Below are 21408 nucleotides of genomic sequence, written 5' to 3' on the forward strand. Positions count from 1 at the left end.
AAGCCTACTCATTAATAAAACGATAATATTTCGTGGTAGTTGATGGTAGGGCATCGGATACGAGATTCATTTATTTTCCATAATAATTTCTTTTTGAAAATCTTTTTGATGCTACTTATTTAGATATTTCAATTTTCTAGTGTATTTTGTACTTTTTGTTATTTATGTAGAAAATAGAAATATCTAAATAATATGCCTTGATTGTTTTTATACATTCCGTTGAGAAAGTTTTTTTTTTTACGCCTGAACAAAATAACTGAGATCCAATCATCCAATTTGAATATTTTTTTCATAAAGATGCTAGAATATTCCGATACAATTTGAGAAAGTTAAAAAGGAGGAGAAAGATGGAAAAGTAATGTGATAGCATGATGGTGGAATGGTTCAACCTTCAAGCCATTAGATTTGACTAGTTGTCAAAAACTTTCAAAACTTACAGCAACTCATAAATTCAAATCCAACTATCATTGTTATACCACAATCGCTTATGTTTCGTCATTTTCAGTCTACTGCTATTGTAATTATAATAATACATTATTAAACGGTGCACATATTTTGTCCTTTACATCTTCTCCATGCTCTGTTCATTTTCAGATCAAAATTTCAAAGATGTAACATATACAGAGAACAGCTTACTTCTAACTTCTTCTAGAAGATTTTTTTTTTCATGAATTAAAATTAATTCAGAAAGTATTAGACTACATGCGCCCTCGAGTCCATGTTTTTCAAAGTAAACTAGAATGAATATTCTGCAAAAGATTTTTCAGTCAGCACATGATGGCCACATAACCAATGACATCATCAGTAATGTAAGAAAGTCTTATCTACCGTTCTCTTTTTTAAGATTAACCACCCTTCTTCTTTACTAAAAAAAAATCTACCAGTTCATACAATCAACAGCCATGCACACTGACAGTTTAAAAAGTTTGACACAAGAACACCAGCTTTATTCATATTTGTTGCTAATCTAGTTACAGTGCGTACTGTTTAGTATCAGCAAGATTCAGCAGAACAAAAGCTCTGAATTACAGAAGATTTTCAATGCAATTACCATATTTCAAATTTGTGCTTGCTAGTATTGGTGAGACAAATAAATCCTATGTTGTATCCCTTCCACTTCACATCATATTGAAGAAAATAATCTCCAATAAAAGGAAGAGGGTCATTCTATTGTATTGCTAGAAGTCGAAACCTATACTATATACAACAAAGACACTTCAAACAATTGCTCTCCTCAGCCATTATATGCACACGTATTGATAACAGCTACCATATCTACGAGAGCTCTGACCTCTCTCTCAAGAACAAGAACAGAAAATTCACTCACAACTTCCTACCTCGAAGCTGAATAATATGCACATTAAAGAAAAATAAAAAAATAATGAATAGAACTCAAATAATTCCTAACTCAGCTGCATCCCTCCCCCTGAATCAGCTGCTTGTTCTACATCTACAGAAGTAGGACTCCAAGGATTTTTTCTGTCTCTGCTCAAAAGCCTCTTCAATGATTTCAGTCTTCCCGTCATTGGCGATTTCAAGTCATCTTCAGCAAACCTGCTTGCAGAAGGAGACAAAGAAGTCGAAGTGATATCACTTGGTATGTCAATAACCAAGGTTCCGCCATGTCTATTGCTGTTGTTACTATCGTCATCATTGCAAGTAGCAGCGGAAGAGGATGAGGAGGGGCAAGGTGGCTGAGAAGCACCTTCCTCCAAAGAACCACCACCAGTTGAAGTTATTTGGTTGTGATCCCCCCAAACCAAGACGTTAGTGGGAAAAGTCGGAGACTCTAATTCTGAGTTCTGTGCACTGTTATTTTCATCGGATTGTACAGCAACAGAGTTCCTGCAAAGAGGGCAGGTAGAATGGGATTGGAACCACATGTCAATACAATCAACGTGAAATCCATGATTGCACTTAGGCAAAAGCCTGGCCTTTTCTCCTTCCACCACCTCCGAGAGGCAAACCGCACATTCCAAACCCTCCTTTAAGTCTTGGGCTTGGAATACCAACACGGGTATGGAGTTCAGAACGGAGGGATCCAGTCCCCTACGAAGACCACCCTCTTGACCGGAGGAAAACACAAAGCGGCGGCGGCGCCGTGATTGGGGAGCAGGCTCGCGCCACCAGAAGTTTCTTGTGAAGAGATGAAAGCCGAGAGCAATTACAACAAGGAAGAAGAAGATTATTATAACGATTATCATTATCTTTCCGATTAACGCAACGGCGGGGGATTCACCCAGAGTGTCAGTTTGCTCACTCATAATGCTCTCTCTTCTCTCTTCTCAAAGCACGGAAGAAAAGAAATTTGAAGGAGGGTTTGGAACGGTGAACGAGAGTGAGAAGGGTCGGAGTTAAAATAGATTCATGGGAATGAGATTGCGAAGAAATGAGGTTGGAGAGAAGAACCTCCACAATGGACTTCAAAATGAAAACAACCTTTGACGACCACGGCGTTGAATGGTCTAAGTTGAACTTGGGGTTGACCCACACATTCACATAAAAATGAAGATAATCTTAATCAGTATTGAACAAGAAGAAGATTCAAGATTAAATATTGAAGATGGTTTAGTTTGGATTGGTTTCCTTTCCCTCCACGTCTCTGCCATCTCTCTCTCTTCTTATTCGTACATCCTGTTTAAAACCGAAACATTAGCCGCAGAGTCTGTATCTGTACCACTCAACTCCAGCAACTAACCTTTTAACTTTTGACCATTCCAATGATTTAACTCAAACACGCTCCATTCACATAATTCAATTCAACCAATAATTATCATAGAAAACGAAATGTAAACTAAATACGCTCTTTTTATTATATAATAAAATTATAAAATTAAACTTCCAACTTGCTTCCCATGTGACAGCATCAGAAATTTCGAGTGAATTGCTGTTCCAGGGCAGGGCATCTCAAAATTATGTGTGACGCTGTCGCTGTTGTCAGGCCACGGCAAACAAAATAAATTTTGATTTTTGTTCTACCACACCCAATAATTAGTATAAATACTTTTTTTTTTAAATTTCTTTTAAAAACAAAACCACGATGGAGAAAATACTCCAAAGTGGAGCTGAACCTAAAATCAGTTTTCGGATGTGCTCATATTGCCTCTCTTAACCATAAAATTGACAATAATAAATCTTTTCTGTTGGAAATTAAAACGACAAGTATTTATGTAACAAAACCTTTGCATTTGTAAGTGTCTAAATGTTACATGGATATGTCATAAAGCCATTTGTTTTTATTAAGGTGAAATAGCTTGATTTAGTTTTTACTGACAGGGGAATAGGCCATTGCTGTGCATGAGTATGACATGACTGGATGGAGTAGTTTTGCAGTCATTGTGATGCCAAATTCGATGGTAAATGACTGGAGTCCTGGTTCTAAACAAGTGAAGGTAGTTGCTTGTTAGAAGATTAGAAATTGACTGAAAAAGCTTGTCCACGAAAGAAAACCGTACTTTTTCTTGCAGTTGGTGGATCCAAATCCAGCTGTTAGTGGAAATGAACAAAGACGTCTTGTTGATACGGTCGCCGACACTCTAACCATCAAGCATGCATTCCCCCAATGTGGCCATGTATTCACTGAACCTCCCACCATCACATCACTTTTCAGTATTTCTTCAATTCATTGAATCTCAATCATACAACTTCAGAGGTTAACATGTAGTTTCAAAAACAAGTATGCTCAAATGTTTCCTTTTTAATACAAATCTTTAAATAACTAAATAGTATATGTGAGGAATAAATCTAAATCACATACATATATTAGAAATTACATATAGCAGTATGGATCTGATCTGCATATATTAGAAATTACATATCATTGATGGAAAGTGTGAAATATGGTAAAAGTGGTGGACAGAGAGACAGCCTTAATGAAGCAAGGGGAAACACTCACGATTGGTAGCTGGAGGAAGCAGTATGTAAAGAAGAACAATGAATATATCAGAGAAACTGCGGAAGAAACGAAGGAGAGAGTTTCTAAAAAGTTTGGGGTGGGTGTGATGGTTGTCGTGGAGAGTGATATTGTTTCTGCAGAGAGGGCAGGTAGAATGGTTGTGGAACCATGGAGCAATACAATGAAGGTGAAAACGGTGGTGGCATCCCGGCAAGGTCCGTATCTTCCCTCCATCGGAGATTTGGCACAGACACACTGCACAACAATCTCCTTCCCTCTTCTTCCTTCCATCACCATAATTTCTGCTATTGCTTCGGATTTTCAGAACAAGTGCAAAGGCTGTAACAATGAGTATGAAGACCAGGGTGCTGATCATCTTGTCTCTTCTCTGCTCTTCTCTTCACTCTTGATCAAGCAACCTTCCTTCATTTTATTGATAGCCACTCAGACACCAGCGCCTGCAATGCATCCATGCCGGCTTTCAATAGTATGTTCCTTTGTCTTAGTGCTACTGACCGATTCTAATCAGCTTTATTGGTGTCAGAAATCAGAAAACAAAAATCAATATCTTATTCAAATTTGCTTTAATTAAAATTTTAATTTTAATTTTCAATTGCATCTTTGTGAAAAATTTGGACATTCTATTAATTATATTTTATTTTCACCTAATTATTTTACCATTTGACTTTTACTTTTAACATCATATCTATATAATTTATCAGGCACTCTTCCTTTTTTTAGTAAATAAGTAAAGATAATGTCAAATGAATGTAAAATATTTAGGTGTGCTAAAGAAATTTTACTTTAATAAAAAATAATTTTTTAACAACTATTTTTGACAACAATGGTAACTTATGATTGATTTATTTCAAATATATGGACCAATAAAATAGTAATATGTGGTCTATTATCAAAAAGTTGTTAAAATAAAGTTAACACATGAGAGTCCATTATTAATTTACTATTAAAAAGAAGTTAGAAAAGATAGCCAACCAAATTTTTTTTTTAAATTAATGTTATTTTGAAAGCGAAGTGCCCGACGCGAGGCCCAAAATGGATGGGTTTGGAGTGAGGCCCAACTAGGAAGCCCAACCCGGAGTGTTTGACATTTCACAATTTACATGTATTGTAGGTACTATCTTAACCGATTGGTTCCATTATCCTATTTCAATTTGTGGTGTGCGAGCGAACAAGCTTCTTCAGAGCTGCTACTTCTTCTGCTTCTTCCTCCAAGAAAAGAAGAGGAGATGCACTTTACGTTTGCCTGAATTGCACCCACTCTCTGAGCTTCCATGCCTTTGTTTGGTAACTTTACGTTTCTTTCTAATCTGCACGATTCATAGGATGATTAAGTATTGTTAATTTGGCTTCTGTTGTGTTTTGAGCAGAGATTACGAATGCGCAACTATCCTTCCGTTATTCTCTGACGTTGAAGGCCCCAATGCCGTACCATGCGCCCAGAGGCTCCTGGATTTGCTTGGACAGCCTTAGGAACAGAAAGGATGCTAAGCTGAATGTGATTAAGGCTGTTGCCACCTTCGAACCTAACACTGTCGCTGCAAAACCACACTCCAATCACTTGGATGTAGTTCCTCTAACCCCTCCTTCCTTTGACCTTCAATTTTCCGACCAAGAAACCCAACAACCTCAACCCGATGACAGGGAGCGGTTGAGAAGAATGAGGATATCCAAAGCTAATAAAGGAAATACGCCCTGGAACAAAGGAAGAAAGCACTCTCCTGGTATGCTGTTCTTCCCATCCCCACCCTACTTTCTTTTCTTTTCTTTCATTCTCTTCCAACATTCGTTCCATCTAATTCTCACTTATCTGTGCCACCACCAGAGACTTTACGCAAAATCAAAGAAAGAACAAGGCTCGCGATGCAGAACCCTAAGGTGATGTCATGTAAGAATATTCTTATGTCTTTTTTCAACAACAATTTTCATATTAATTAATAACACAACATCCAATCCATCTTAATTCTCTTCACCTCGAGTGTCTCACTATTTCAAAGCAAAGCTCACAATATCTCACGTTCCTAATTTTTTAACCTCTCTCTGCTTCGCCTAACTGTTTCTTAGAGTCGCATTTTATCATGATTAATAGGAAATTAGGATGTGAAGTGATATTTTGAATATTTGCTCATGTAACATTTGTATATTGATTTCCTTAATAACATTTTGTAATGCAGATCAAAATGAAGCTCAGTAATCTTGGCCACTCACAAACGTAAGCATATGCCTAATGCCTTTCCATTTTTATTGCTGTTACCAGTAAATACTGCTTCTTTTTATTAATATAAATACTGCTTCTCATGTTGGTAAAAATGAATGCTGCTCTGCTTCTTTGTTACTAATAAGTATATGCCTTCTTCGTTGATTGCACAGCACAGAAACAAGACTGAAAATTGGTGCTGGAGTGAGAAGGCGATGGGAAGAGAGGCGTGAAAAGAAGAAGGCAGCGGAGTCTTGCTGCTTTGAGTGGAAAAATTTAATTGCAGAAGCTTCTAGGAAAGGCTTTCTTGGTCAGGAAGAGCTGCAGTGGAATTCTTATGAAACCTTGGATGATCAGCTGAAGCAGGAGTGGTTGATGAGTGTTGACCAAAGGAAACAAATGATAAAGACATCAGGTGGCAAAAGAGCACCCAAGTCCCCTGAGCAGAGAAGGAAAATTGCAGAAGCCATTAGTGCGAAATGGGCTGATCCTGTAAGTCTGTATGCTAAATACATTGAGGTTGGGTAATTAATTGCTTTACTGCCATTAAATATTTCCTAGATCTTTCACCTATCTTACGTGCTAGTTGATTCACACAAAAGTTTTATGTCATGGACACTAATGACACTTATGTCCAGCACTTTTGCCGTATCTAAAAAGTGGACGTTGATATGTATGTGTCTGCTCTATCCTTGATGTGGACTTTGTCATGTTTGAATAACTTGTCACCCCAAATGTGTTAGATAAGTCTACTCAAAATTTTGTACCCTAACAAATAAAGCTTTGTCAAAGTACTCAGGCTTATTTGGGAGGAAATTCTTTTTTACTATTTTTCCCTCTAAAAGAGCAATTTATTTTTCTGTTAAATCAGGAATACCGTCAAAGAGTTTATTCTGCATTGTCCAAGTATCATGGCACTGAAGTTGGAGCTGAAAGGAAAGCTAGAAGAAGGCCAAAAGATGATACCCAACCTACCAAGAAGAAACCTACAAAAAAAAGAGACACTGTTACTAGTACTCATGTTAAGAATGACTCAAAAACCCATAAGCCCATCCTGTTGAAAAAAAGTAAATCCCCAGCCTACAAAGATCCTTTGGTGAATTCTAAGCTTGAAATGATAAAGAATATTAGAGCACAGAGAGCTGCTTCGGAAACCACACAAATTCAAGCCATTGAACGAGCAAGGTAAACCCATTTTCTACTTGCAAGGATCAGTGTAGAATATTATATTATTTCAATAATAAGTAAATAATCCCCCTCCCTCTCCTTAACACACACAAAACCTGTTTTTTTCCTTTGTTTTGAACATTTGGCCTTCTTTTATATGTGGTCATGCTGGATTCGCAAAATATCAAACATAGTCTAATTTTGTTTGGTTTTGGAGATTAGATCATAGAAATACAAGTTTTGGTTTTTTGATCGCTATTGTTCAGTAGTCGTCATGTTTAAATTCATGAAATGATATGTTACGCACAGACTATTGATTGCTGAAGCTGAGAAAGCTGCCAAGGCACTGGAGGTTGCTGCGACAAAGAGTCCTTTTGCACAGTCTTCTTTGATAGAGACCAGAAAGCTTATAGCTGAAGCTATTCAATCACTGGAATCCATTGATACACAAGCTATAACTGACAGTAATGTTCCTTCGGTTGGTTTGAGTGAGGTCAATCAAGAAAAAGAATCAGCATCTGAAGTTCTAAACCAATCAAAATTGGCCCCAGTAAATGGACACACAACATTATCATCAATGGACTACAAGTTCTCTGAAAATTTTAGCAAATTTTCCTTGGAGAAGCCAGTTAATGGTGAACCTGAACTTCTCCTAACCAATGGCTGCGCATCCTTACCTTTTAGTTTGAATGGTCAGATACGCGAGTCTAGTCCATCCAATCAACAAAGGGAAGCTGAACAGGATCAGAGAAGTGAATACGAAACAGAGCCTTCTCCAATAGTGATGGGAATTCAGTCCCTTGAAAATGAGACAGTGTCTAGATCACCTATAGTAGTATCTAAAAGATGGGTTCGCGGAAGGCTCGTTGAAGTGGCTGAAGAGAAACAATAAAATGGGTAAAGCTTAGCTCAGTTTTCAAGCATTAATACAATGCAATGTCACATTGTTTGTTGCATGTTATATAGATCATAAATGCCACAAATATTTTCTGCTTTAATAGTGTGATCATTGCATACTCATCCTTTCACTCTTTGAAATCAAGCAAGAGGTGAGTTCAATCAGCCTCGCAACAGCCAACTACGTGTAGACAGATCGTGGAAGACTAAAATAGCAATCACTAAGGGCACACTTCTATTAGGTCACAGGATACTTCTCTTAATCATGGTACATTAAACTAAGTTAATCATATGATTGTTTTGTTACTTTACAGCGTGTGAGTTGATTCTGTGAGTAATTTGTATTGTAGTTTTGTAGCCATTGCACAGTTGAGCCCAAGCTGTGGCCATTTTCCCTTCGGCAGGAGAATCCATTACACCGGGGATCCCACCCGAATCATTAAGAGTAGAGCAGTGTTTATTAAGGGTCAACCAAATTTTCTTTTATGTTTTCAAATTCGCCGTTCAACTAATGTATGGCAATTGACCAAAACTTCCATAGATTTGCTCCTTTTCGGTGGTACTGTTTTTAAGGCTGTAGTACTATAGTTGAATTTAAGCTATATGATTAGTTTTAAGGAGAAGATAAATATTCGTAACACACTGCATAAGAAGGTTATTCTTTTATAATAAAAAGTTGTTGGAAGATAAAAATGTTCATTTTTAATCGAATATATTTTTTTATTGACTTCAAATTAAAATTCATATAGAATAAAAAAATGAAAAAAAAAACGTCTTAAAAATACTCGTCATATAATTCTAATTTAAAATGATTAAAAGTTTGATACGTATACAAGATTTACGTAATTAATAAAAAAATTAAAGGGGGTGCACTATCGCTTCATAGATTTAGCTATTCAATATACCTAAATTAATCTCTCTTGTATGATGGTGGAAAGGTTACAAATTAATTTGCGTGAGACTTCACATTCTTGTCAATCTGTTTCTTCTGGTTCCTCTTTCTGCAAAACGACAGAGCAGACAGAATAAGATATGAGAATGAAAGAAAAGTATAGTGAAATTAATTTGATTAGGTATAGTGAAAACAAGAGAAACCCGATGTTTAACTTTTCTTTTCAAAAGCTTTCTCCCTCAGTTTTATTAATTTTATTGTTGCGTGATTATTGTGGTAGTTGGGCCTGTTGAAGCAATGGGCTCAGATGGGCCTGGGCGGTAGGACATCGTTTTCGTTCACAAGACAAGACGTTATTTTCTTCCTTCCTTCAACTTCCACCGTAATACTAACACAACAGTCATCCTCCTCCTCCTCCTCCGGTGACCGGTCACCGCCAGGCAGCAATGGAAAGGAATTCATCTTCCGACGAAGCAGACGAGTTCATCCATCGGAAGGAGAGGAATGCGCCTACGTCTCCCTCTTCCTTCCACTTCCAACCCCTCACTTCGCGAATCACTTCCAAGTTCAACTTCCCTTTTCAGAAGAGATACCTCTTCGCCATTCTCCCTCTCTTCGCAATTCTCCTCTACTACGTCATCCCCGATTCCCACTCGCTCTTCTCCCTCTCCTCCGTCAACCTCAATCTCCGCAACCATCAACCCGAGGAATCTCAATTGCGCGCCCTTTACCTCTTGCGCCAACAGCAATTAGGGCTTCTCCACGCTCTCAATTCCACTTCCCAAACTCCCACTCTCAAATCCCTTCTATCCAACCAGATTTTCCTCAACTCACAGATTCAGCAGCTTCTTCTCAGTCCCTACACCCCTGCCACCTCTCTCTATTTTCGGAACGCCTCTTGTGGAACAGTGGATGAGAACCTGCGAGAAAGGAGGACCATCGAGTGGAGGCCCAAGGCTAATAAATTTTTGGTTGCAGTGTGCGTCTCGGGGCAGATGTCTAACCATCTGATGTGCTTGCAGAAGCACATGTTCTTCGCGGCTCTCCTTAACCGGGTCCTGGTTATTCCCAGCTCCAAGGTGGATTATGAGTATGAGAGAGTATTGGATGTGGAGCACATGAATAAATGCATTGGAGGTAAAGTCAAAGCAGTGATCTCCTTCCAAGAGTTTTCTAGCATGAGGAAGAATGGCAAGCACGCGGGTAAATTCTTGTGTTATTTTTCCCTGCCTCGACCCTGTTGTCTGGACGAGGAGCATTTGAGGAAGTTGAAATCGTTGGGGCTTTTGTCTACGAATAGGCCTGCGACTGTGTGGGATGAAGACGCGAGGAAGCCCAGAACGCGGAGCGTGGAAGAGGTTGTGTCAAGGTTTTCACGGGAGGAAAAGGAGGATGTTTTAGCCATTGGGGATGTATTGTATGCAGATGTGGAGGAGGAATGGGTGACGCAAGCAGGTGGCCCCTTGGCTCATCGGTGCAAGACTCTGATTCAACCCAACCGTCTCATTTTCCTCACCGCTCAACGTTTCATCCAAACCTTCCTCGGCAGGAACTTCCTTGCATTGCATTTCCGAAGACACGATTTCTTGAACTTCTGGTACCTACGTCGCCTCGCCTGGCCTCCTTAGTCACCATCTATCATGAAAGCGCAATCAAGTAAATAATTGCGTGCGATATGATTGTGATTGTGATGATACGTTTTGTTTCTTGTTTACAGTAATGGTAAAAAACCAAGTTGCTTTTATCCTATTCCTCAAGCAGCAGATTGTATCTTGCGTGTGGTTGAAAGAGCCAATGCACCCCTCATTTACCTCTCTACAGACGCCGCAGAGAGTGAAATTCGGCTGCTTCAGTCACTGCTTGTGAGAGAAGGCAGGCACGTTCCACTTGTCAAACGCCCACCTCGGAATTCGGCAGAAAAATGGGACTCTTTGTTGTACAGGCATCACATTGAAGGAGACCCTCAGGTCTGAATACAATGCACTATATTTCAATGTCATTCATTACCTTCTTTTTTCCGACCGCTTTTAACATCGGGTCAATATTATTTCTAATTCTATGACTTATCCATTCATCATGCTGCATCTCTTAATTGTTTAGTTTGGATCCTTATGTAATGGGCGGTGTGCGCCTTGTAAATTCCTCTGCTAAATTTCCTTGTGGACATTGTTTTCTTAAGGTGGAAGCTATGTTGGACAAAACTATATGTGCCATGTCCAGTGTGTTCATTGGAGCATCGGGTTCAACTTTCACCCAAGACATTCGACGGCTAAGAAAGGACTGGGGATCCGCATCATTGTGCGATGAGTACCTTTGCCACGGTGAGGAGCCAAATGTTGTAGCGGAGATGGAATGAGAACCACAAATAACTCTGATCTCACTTTCGGGGATACTTCACCTTTGTCCTGCAAACATTTGACTTAGAATAGGATTTTCTTTGTCCTGCAAACATTTGACTTAGAGTAGGATTTTGTCAATATGTGTTGTCATGTATGATAGTAGAGTTGGCCATTTCACTTGTAACTTTCACTGGTTTATATATATTCTACCACAATAAATATAGTGTATGATTAACAGCTTTTACCTGAATTTGTTTCCATGTATAACTCTTTAGCGTACCAAACCCTTCTTCCCTATCCCAAACCCACATCTCGATTCTTTTTGGTGGGAAATGAGAGGAAATAGATAAAGTAATTTGGATGGAAAAAAATGGAAACGAAATAAAATATAAATAAAGGTTTATTGTTGAAAAAAATAAAATAAAAATAATCATAATGGATTGTGTTGGCATCATAATAAATTATGTATTTTCATTTTCGAACATAATCCTCTTAGATAACATTAATATTGTGGATGGTTTTATTTTCAAATGCAATTTTCCTTTTCTAGACAATATAACTAATTATGTTGCATCTTTTCTCATTTTTCTTCTATTTTTGTACGGAAAGTCTTGATTTTCGTTCTTTCCTCTCAAGAGGGAAAAAAAATACATGTCGATATGCCAATTGACGTCTAGTGTATGATAGTTATGAAAAGTGATATGGTGTAAGGGTAATAGGAAAGAAAAATATAAAGAAATAATAGGCGATGATGGAGTTTATCGCATCACTCTTTGGAAATTAATGCTGAAGGTAATCAATCTATCTGTGGATTACGTCCAAGGAACTTTGAACTGGTTTGGTCAGAGCTAAAAGGAAAAGGTCAAAAACATCTCAGTATGTTCATGAATGACATGTTTAGGGATTGTAATCCAAATATAGCCAGAACCTTTGTTTTGATATATAACGAGACTATTGTGAGCGTCAAGCCAACTTAACGTTTTCATAATGTCATCTATCATTGAACATCAAACAGAGAGTTGAATTACAAGCAGCAAAAACAGTGGAAAATACTGTTTCAATCATCTTCTGATTCTGTTGCTGTTTTATATGCCTTGTAACACGTTGACATTTACTGTGAATATATTAGATGATCTCATATTGAAAGTTACTTCACAACCGACCCGGCTACATAAGCTTACAAAGTTAGATTGCATAAACTAGGAAACCTTTCATTATTACCAGTTGTTATTAACAGAATATGGAAGGCACCTCAAATTTGTAACCATCGAAGTTATATCATCCGGTGTCTAACTCAAAGAAAGGGAGAAAAATATAACTACATTTCCTTGGATTTAGATCTCCCGTAGAGCTGCCTCATCACTTCCTCGTTGGGATCCTCCATGATCACTACTGCTAAATGTTCGCTTGCTCATGTTAGCTCGCTGCACTAATCGCACCAGTGCTTGAACCACTTCTGACATTGGTGGTCGGAATTCAGGCTCCGGCTGCCCCAAAAGTGTAAAATAAACACATTAACATGCTATGCACAAATATATTCTTTCCACCCAAAAGCATCCAATTCATTATTACAAAATCAGTATATTTTGGATGAATAAAAACGTGGTTGACAATACCTGCACGCAAAGGGCAATAACATCAGCAAATCGAGAAAGAGACTTAACAGGATATAGCCCCTTCAATGTAGGATCAACCATTTTACCCAATGCATCAATATCATGGAGTTGAGGTGTTGCCCATCGAACCAAAGACTGCTCAGATCTTGGCCTTGAGCTGTTACAGAATATTACAGTCAGGACCAATAGAGGAGCCAACACATGATTTGTGTGTAATTTGAAATGCTGCTGAGTATTGCTCAATAACAAGAAGAAACTAAAAAATTCATATTCTGAAATTATGTTAAGACATCTTGTTTACGCAAATATTTCAATTGTTTTAGATCTATCAAATGTAGAAAACTGTTGCATTAAATGTGAGGTTAATCATTATTCACCTATCAAACGGCATCCGTCCGCTGAGAAGTTCCAACATGACAACCCCAAAGCTGTAGACATCACTTTGCAGAGTATACTGACCAGACAACGCAACTTCAGGAGCATCATATCCAGATCCAACATTATGACTCAATATCTGAATTTGAGACCAAAAGTTAAAATAATAATTTTGTTGGGACTGGTGTCACAGGGTAAAAGGAAAAGCCACAGTTTTTTGCCAGAATATTCCTGCAGAAGCACAAAAGTATGTGGTGGGCTTGGACCCTTGATGTGCAAATGCCCCTTTGGCCCTTAAATTTAGCATTGGGAAATTTTAGTTCTCCAGATCCCAATTGTGAAAATTAGATCCTTTAGGTATCGCAAATGTGGCAATTTTTAGTTTCTTAAGTTCTAATTGTGTCAACCAGATCTTCCAAATATTACAGGTCTGTGATTTTAGTTCTTCATACATGTCATCCCCAAATATAGCTAGCCAATCCGCAAATATAAAAATCTAAGTTCTAGAGATTTATAAAATCACCTGGTCTGCGTTTGGAATATAGCTAGCCAATCCACTATCTGAAAGATGAGGATTAAGCTCTGCATCAAGTAATATGTTGGCTGATTTAATATTCTTATGAACAACTGATGGCGAACTAACTTCATGTAGGTACCTACAAAAAATTGTTGAGAAAGTCTGGTCATTGAGTCTCAAGTAACATTAACATTTATGCTTGATGTCCAACCACATGTTACCACATAAAAATCATGGGAAAAGAAAACTTCCATTGTAAGTAAAATCCTTACTTTCACAAAGTGGCACTCTCCCATCTACTGATAGTACACTGATTTTCAAGGTGATAGTGGATACAAAATAAACTCAATTCTTGCTTTATAGTCCAAAATAATTTTCCAGTGTTTATTTCCAAATATGAACTTTAGAGAAAGTATTAATCCAGAGTCCAGACAAATTTTAATTCAGGAAAAAAAAGAGCAAACTAGAAACTGAATTTCAGTTTTAAATCAGTCAAGCCCAAAAAGGACAGGTTAGCATGCAACTTAAGTAGAATACCATACAAAATAAATAAAACAGAAAAATAGAAAAGCAAGGAGGAGCTAATAAAGCTGGAAAAAAAGTTTAACTAAAATATTGTTCATGAATTGGTGCAAAAATTCCTCAAAATATAATCCTATTAGTACATAACTAACTTACTCTAAAGCACGCGCAGTACCCAAAGCAATCTTGACACGGGAATTCCATATCAGTGGTTTACTATATTCGTCTGGTAGATGAAGGAAGTCATGTAGTGATCCATTTTTATGAAATTTATAGACCAAGAGGTGTTGTCCATACTCTGAGCAATAACCTACAAGCTCTGTCACATTTGGATGATGCAAACTGGAGATGTTTGAAATTATTTCTATAAAATCATCTGACAAATCATTGGAAAGGACAGATGAATCTATCTTCTTCACTGCAAGAACCTACAACATAATCAAAAATTAAAAAAAGAGTCAAAACCATTAAAAACTTTTGGTCCAAGGTAGAAATTTCCACTATTTAATGGGATATTAGCTATATCTGTGGCATTTACATGGGCATCCTTGATTTTTTTTGCTTAGGGGAGAAAATGTTGGAGATGCAGAGATGGGAGACACTAACACAACCTTATGGCATATCAGAAATGCATGCATCCTTGTGTTTGTACATAGATAATACACAGGTTTGATCCTCTTTGGCGAATATTATATATTGATGACAATAATCTGGACATACTAACCCTTGTCATTGGAATCAGACAAAGTCAAATTATAGTAATACAGGTTAAGAAATACCTCTCCATCATCAAATTGAGCACGGTACACACGCCCAAAAGACCCCTCGCCAACAAGATGATCCACACTGAAGCTACCAGTAGCAATCTGCAGGTCAGCAATAGAATATGATTTCACATTTGCAGGAGCTGTTACAGTCTTCTTCATAATTGTGGGCTTCTTGGAGAACTCTTCATCATCAAATGATTTATGTCGATCAATAGGTGGGGGTTTAAGATTTATGGAGGCAGAAGTATCAAAGGTCTTCATGTCTGAAACAGAGGATGTTTGCTCTGACTTCTCTTCTGCATTATGGCACATATGTCAATTTGGATAATAAAGTTGAAAAGAAAAATAATATGCCAAATTTTGAATTGCAAACTTTAATTTGGTAATAACCAGATTACTAGAGAAAAAAGACTGACCGGCAATATATAACAGCAAATAAAGGACAAGTTGGTCTTGTTCTTAAACAGTAAAGTTTGGCAATATAATTATAAATTTATCTAGAAAACACAACAATAAGGATGCCCTCATCATTAAAGAAAAAATATCTTGAAATAGTATGCAAGATGCAGACCATGCACTCCATTTGAGGGAAGTGGAGCAAAGGATTGATTGTCCAGCTTTTCTAAATCTGAAGATGTCTTCTTGGATTTTCTCTTCACCAGAAAGAATGCTACTATTGCCCCAACAACTATGACAGAGACTACAATTCCAGCAATGGCGCCACCTCCTATACCGGACTTTTTGCCCGTGTCAACTGAACTGCTGCTGCTGTCACTGACATCTGGGGTAGTGTTGCTTCCCCCTCCAGACTGGTGGTGTTTGTTCCTTTTAGGTACGGGAGGTGTACCAGGAGGAGGTGGGGGTGCAGGTCCGGAGCTCCATCCATTACCACCGCTCCTAATGTTAAATTTTCCAAATATTAGAGCTCCACAGAAATTTATGATGAAAATCTGATTCCGAATTACCAAATTGCTGACAATGAGAAATGCTTACTGTAGGTTTATATCCTTCAACTGGTCGGGTATCCATCCAGTAAAATTATTGTTCTCCACATTCCTGAGAATAATTTAAGACAATAAATACAATTGGCTTCAAGTTTTTCATTTTGGAAATATAGGAAAGGAGCTATGTCATATGATACAACAGAGACGCACAGATTATCCAGAGGAAGATTAGCAAGGACATCAATAGTGCCCGTAAACTGATTGTTTTGCAGATTCCTGCCCAGATATAAACAAATTAACTTAGAATGCAATCAATAAAATGTAATATACTAACAGAAAACACCAACAGTCAGTATTTTTACAAGGTTGTTATGTGTGAAAGTGAGCTCATGGTCTGAGGGAGGTCACCAATTAGAGAATTGAACGAGAGATCCCTGTAATAAGGAAAAAATATAAGCCCACTTGGCTCACAATTGTTTGGTATTACCAAGGATCAAAAGTAGCCGCATGTAAATAATGAAATTACCAAAACCATATCACATGAAACATATTTCAACAGCACATATATATGTATTCTTTTCACATGCAAAATGTCTTGAAATGCAATTAGAACTAATACTGTAAAACTATTCAACTGCATAATAGTAATTCATCTAAAAAAGCATTATCAAAACATATATAAGATGAAAAGGGTCAAATCTTTATAGAAAGGTAACAATAACTTGAAAGCCATTTAGACTACTGTTTTTATGCAGCTGAAGGGCAAGACAAATTCTCACAATGTAGAGAGGGCAGAAAGATTAAGAAAGTTAACAGCCAGTCCTTGCTGGAGCTGATTGTGACCAAGATTCCTGCATAAAAAAAAATAAAAAATTATTTGAGGTGTTTGTAGTGGTGGTCAATACAGTGCAACTATGTAAATTTACAAGAAGAAAATTACACACAGGTCTGTAAGAGCGTTCAAGTTTGAAATAGAGTAAGGAACAGTCCCTGTGATGTTATTATAAGCAAGATTTCTGCACACAAAGAACTAAGAACGTTACAAATCATATCATAAATAAAATACACTGAAGAGTAACAACCCCATATTAATTGAAACATACAATCGCTGCACATATGGAGGGAGCTGGTATGGTATGCTGCCGCCAAGACTGTTGCCACTCATGTCTCTACAAAAGTTTACAAGGTCACACAATGATAGCAATGAATATATGTAAGGAACGAGACCATTAATCTTACAGGGTGCTCAAAGATGTCAAGCTTTCTAATCCATAAGGCAACGACCCAGTCAGTCCAAGATTAGATAACTTACTGAGAAGTCACAAACAATAGTCATTAAAAATAAGCAACAAAGCCTAAAGGTAATGATCAAATTATATAAAGTGAAGAGTGGGACCATACATCTCTGTAACACGGTTGCCTGAACAAGAAATGCCTTTCCAAGGTTGCCCACATGGATCATCGCCATTAACAGGCCAACCAAGCTGGGATGGTGAGTTCAAATTTTGAAATAAAAGTCTCACAGCAGTAGCTGCAGAAAACATTCCAAAAATAAAAATATTCAGTAAACCTAATACATGTATTATGGTTTTTCATTATCTAATAGGTTATGGCCTCAACATGATCCATTTACATATTTCAGGGTATAGATTTCTCTTCAGGCAAAACTAGTTCATTATGATAGAATCCTTGAATATACTACTTCTAAACAAAAGTGAATAATTTGGACCTTAGCCATGAATACGGATTAAGAAAATGTTTTCTGACAATTACTTGGTTATTCATAGACTATAAAAGTTGCAAGTTTATAAATACCAAAGCGTAGAAACTAAAAAGAAACCCAACTTTCACCAAGGATTCTCAGAATGGTACATCATAATTTCCTGGGTGGAAGTAGTATGGATAGAAGATTAGTAATTGTTTTTGTGTGCATAATGTTAGTTAAAATAGCATCACCAAATATTAGGCACCTGAAGAAAAACCTTTCAAAATTATATCATCGGGCCAGTACAAAACCCAGTTATTTGAAGGATCATAATGCACCCATACAAGTCCGTATTTAGGGATGCAAATGAGATTCAAAATCATCAGATGTTCATCAAGCAAACATTCTAGATATTCTGAAGGGTCACAAAAGCAATGCTGGCTGCTTGTTGAGGATTTAAAGATGTGGACAACACAAGACAAATAAGGAATTGTACAGCATTAAACTAGACATGAACTATATAATACAAAAAAGGGTAAAAACAAGCTATTTAATGGGTACTCAAACCTTAAACAGAAACCTAAACCCTACAAGATTCTGTTAGTGATTTGCCAATCAGAAGTTAGAATGGCCAAGTAGTCCATTGCAGTAGTTGGTTTATTTTTAATCACTTCGTATGAACTGCCCAAATCCCATATTTGAAATATGGCAGATCTAAAATGTGCCATTTGAGAGATAAGATTAAAGAAGTCCACATACAACATTGACAAGAATTTTGGAATTAAGCACAGGTGAAGTTATCACATTTCCACGTTACTGCTCAAGCTATTAAAGCATTTATCCTCACGGGACAAGGGCTTGCTGAGTGCTACTATAAAGGATGGTTCCGAAGTCCAGAAGGGCAGCTGCAGCATAGAGGGCTCGCCACAAAAAAAATAAAATAACGCACATGCTCCAGTGCGTTGTAAACATTACCATTCAGTACACTTCTTTGCTTACATTTGAGAATTTTTAGCTTTATTTGATTGCGAAATATAACGCACGCATGATTTACTTGTACATCAAACTGAACACGAGATGTTGAAGATAAGAAGTCAACGTAAGGGGGTGAAAAAGGAAAGACCAAGAGTGTCGGCAAACTATAAAACGCACACAAAAAACACCTCATAAAGCCTTAAAATATCAGAAAGTGATTACTAAAACAAGCAGCACATTTTTCTCAGACTTTGTGTTCACTACTACTACATATTTTTTGGCATATGATCCACAGTTGATGAAAGTTGAACAGGGAGGTAGAGGGGAAAAATTGAAAATTTTCCTTATAAAAAAGTTGAAGGGTAAGAGCTATATACACGGAAAAGAAAGAAGTGAGACTTCCATCAACAACCGAATAATGCAGAAGACTGTTAGAGAACTTTAGGATTGATAATGACTTATTCAGCACTTGGAAGAACATAAACCTTAGAAATGACGCAAGGCAAGGTAACCAATTACAAAGTAGTAAGAACCGACAATCAAGTGCACAGAACATATTGTGCAAACTGGAAAGGAAAAATACAATTCATTTGACGAGACCATAGGCATGCAACGCAAGCGGTACTTCGTAGAGAAAACCAACAAACTGTCTAAAGCACTAACAATCACGGTAATAGAACTGATGTGATGTGAGCCACTGAATAGATCAGCTACAAAGCTTCCCATTGTTTCAGAATAAAGGAAAACTAAAAACTCCAAACAAATTGTTTGGACAGTTCAAAGCACATAAGTGAAACGATGGCAGAAAGCAAGTTTTTACAAGAATAGCACAATGCAAAAAGCAACAAACAGAGAAATAGAGTGAAGTGAAGTGAAAGAAGAGACTAACCATCATTTGGATCTGTAGCAGAAGTAGCACCATTGGGCATCCAACAAAGAATGCAGGAAGTGATACACAGCAACAGTAACAACCTTCTAAACTCCACCATCTCTCACAAAATCCTTCCTACCCAGAAAGCTGAAAGGGTTTTTCAGTCACCCCTTTTCAGCAAGTTCTAATCTTTCTCTCTGATTATTTTATGGGTCTATACTAATGCTGCCCCCCATAGCCAAGTAAAGCTGGCCAGCACGAATTGCCAAAAGAATCCAAAGCCATGGAAATTTTATTTACTTTATCACAGTCACAGTGCCTCTCACAGTACTCGTATACATAAAACTAAATTTATACTTCAATAATAGTACCTCACTATTACTATAAGTAATAATGATTTTCCCTTAGAAGTTGTGATGGGAAGTAAGAAAGAAAATTTTTGTGAAGATTGGTTTTTCTGGATTTTTCTGTGTTGGATTTTTCTTTCAAGACAATTTAAGTAGCCTTCACAGTACAGGGACACGAATGAAAGACACGTTTCTACAAATTTATTATTATACAATAATATTTATTTTCTGTTATGTATTTATGTCTGTATATACGTATTGGTGAATAAGCGAGTATTGGTATATGTGGCTTTCATGCCAACGGCTATGACAAAGCTGAAGAAGGAAAGTCAAAGAAACCAATTACTTGAAATGATGTCATGCAAAATTTAATAAATTACTAAAAAGAAAGCAAGTGACGCAAAACATTCATCTTTGTCTAATTTTAATGATGGAATTATCTTTTTTTCTAATTACAGAATAATAATGGAAAAAGACGTTTGAACTAATGCCACCTATTTTAAAGACCGTTTTTTGGGGGTAATAATGAGTGTTCAATAATTTCTAGGTTGTGATTCGGATTGAATAACATCTTTAATTTTTAATTTTTATGTACTTTATTGTTTTCGGAAATTACTATTTAATTATGATGTAACGTAATTCTTTTCCATTGATGTAACATATATTGGTATGTGCTGTCTAAATTATTACTATAGAACAACGTAGTGATATTGTTCCACATAGTAAAAAAAAGAAACTTAGCAAAATAAAGTAATTAATAGAGATTAAAACGTATATTATCTTTCATATAATCGCATAATGAATTGATACGAATAAAAATGACGGAGGAGACACTAATTAAACTCGAAATTTTAAAATAATAAATTTTATTGGTATTTTATCTTATATGTGATTTAATCTTTTAAAATAATGTTCAAATTAATTTCAATTGTTATATTAATAACTTTCTTATATCATAATTTTTCATCTTTAAAGAAGAGTATTAGCATTTAACCGTTTTGTTATTGACAATAAAATATAATTTAAATATGGAAAAGTTGTTAAATATGTTTTTAAATTTAAAATATTTTATAAAAGTAGTTATTATAGTTGTTCACAAAAGTAAAATAACATAAATTCACATATTACTTATAATTCTTTATTTTGTACGTAGTAGATATATTTTTAGATATTGTAATATTAAATTGCTTATTTAATTTTAAAATATTATTTTCATTTTAAAATAGGGCAATTTATTAAAAGCTATAGTAGTGATGGTAAAAGATAAATAATTCAATATTAAAGAAGGTGGTAAATGAAAAATTTTGCCAAGGTTTGAAGTGACAACTTATAATAAAGTCTAAGCTTGAATATTGGTTTAAATA

At 36.6% G+C, this 21408-nt stretch overlaps 5 protein-coding genes across 8 annotated transcripts; 3 read left to right on the forward strand and 2 right to left on the reverse strand.

Annotated features, from left to right (window-relative positions):
• Positions 1-1084: 1084 nt before the first annotated feature.
• Positions 1085-2680, reverse strand: LOC124829018 (RING-H2 finger protein ATL60). Its single transcript, XM_047302438.2, has one exon. The coding sequence runs from the start codon at positions 2262-2264 to the stop codon at positions 1404-1406; it is 861 nt and encodes a 286-aa protein (XP_047158394.1). The 5' UTR covers positions 2265-2680; the 3' UTR covers positions 1085-1403.
• Positions 2681-3134: 454 nt separating this feature from the next.
• LOC148203197 (uncharacterized) lies at positions 3135-5160 on the forward strand. Its single transcript, XM_088105727.1, has 2 exons — positions 3135-4382; positions 5028-5160. The coding sequence occupies exons 1-2, from the start codon at positions 3840-3842 to the stop codon at positions 5037-5039; spliced, it is 555 nt and encodes a 184-aa protein (XP_087961853.1). The 5' UTR covers positions 3135-3839; the 3' UTR covers positions 5040-5160.
• LOC124829017 (muscle M-line assembly protein) lies at positions 5058-8746 on the forward strand. 4 transcript variants are annotated; one of them, XR_015784027.1, is made up of 9 exons: positions 5058-5200; positions 5284-5637; positions 5739-5791; positions 6088-6125; positions 6284-6602; positions 6982-7295; positions 7587-8174; positions 8321-8442; positions 8525-8746. XR_015784027.1 is itself a non-coding variant. In XM_047302437.2 (8 exons), the coding sequence occupies exons 1-7, from the start codon at positions 5188-5190 to the stop codon at positions 8167-8169; spliced, it is 1674 nt and encodes a 557-aa protein (XP_047158393.1). In that variant the 5' UTR covers positions 5058-5187; the 3' UTR covers positions 8170-8174; positions 8321-8480. The 4 variants fall into 4 exon arrangements, 2 of the variants coding, with proteins under 2 accessions (XP_047158393.1, XP_047158392.1); XR_007028062.2 differs by having other exon boundaries at positions 8321-8416; XM_047302437.2 differs by lacking the exon at positions 8525-8746 and having other exon boundaries at positions 8321-8480.
• A 179-nt stretch (positions 8747-8925) lies between these two features.
• On the forward strand, positions 8926-11655 carry LOC124829016 (O-fucosyltransferase 36-like). The gene is made up of 3 exons (XM_047302435.2): positions 8926-10663; positions 10784-11033; positions 11246-11655. Exons 1-3 carry the CDS (start codon positions 9513-9515, stop codon positions 11420-11422), a joined length of 1578 nt encoding a protein of 525 aa, XP_047158391.1. The 5' UTR covers positions 8926-9512; the 3' UTR covers positions 11423-11655.
• Positions 11656-12515: 860 nt separating this feature from the next.
• Positions 12516-20110, reverse strand: LOC124843123 (protein STRUBBELIG-RECEPTOR FAMILY 7-like). The gene is made up of 16 exons (XM_088105729.1): positions 19716-20110; positions 17548-17677; positions 17386-17457; positions 17250-17315; positions 17091-17162; positions 16926-16997; positions 16509-16580; positions 16357-16422; positions 16196-16258; positions 15774-16099; positions 15215-15498; positions 14592-14863; positions 13920-14052; positions 13399-13535; positions 13022-13178; positions 12516-12892 (listed from the first exon to the last, which is right to left on the reverse strand). The coding sequence occupies exons 1-16, from the start codon at positions 19813-19815 to the stop codon at positions 12740-12742; spliced, it is 2175 nt and encodes a 724-aa protein (XP_087961855.1). The 5' UTR covers positions 19816-20110; the 3' UTR covers positions 12516-12739.
• Positions 20111-21408: the final 1298 nt, after the last annotated feature.

Source organism: Vigna umbellata, chromosome 2, assembly GCF_029865625.1.
Source record: "Vigna umbellata cultivar VRB3 chromosome 2, Vumbellata_1.0, whole genome shotgun sequence".
Lineage (NCBI taxonomy): Eukaryota > Viridiplantae > Streptophyta > Magnoliopsida > Fabales > Fabaceae > Vigna > Vigna umbellata.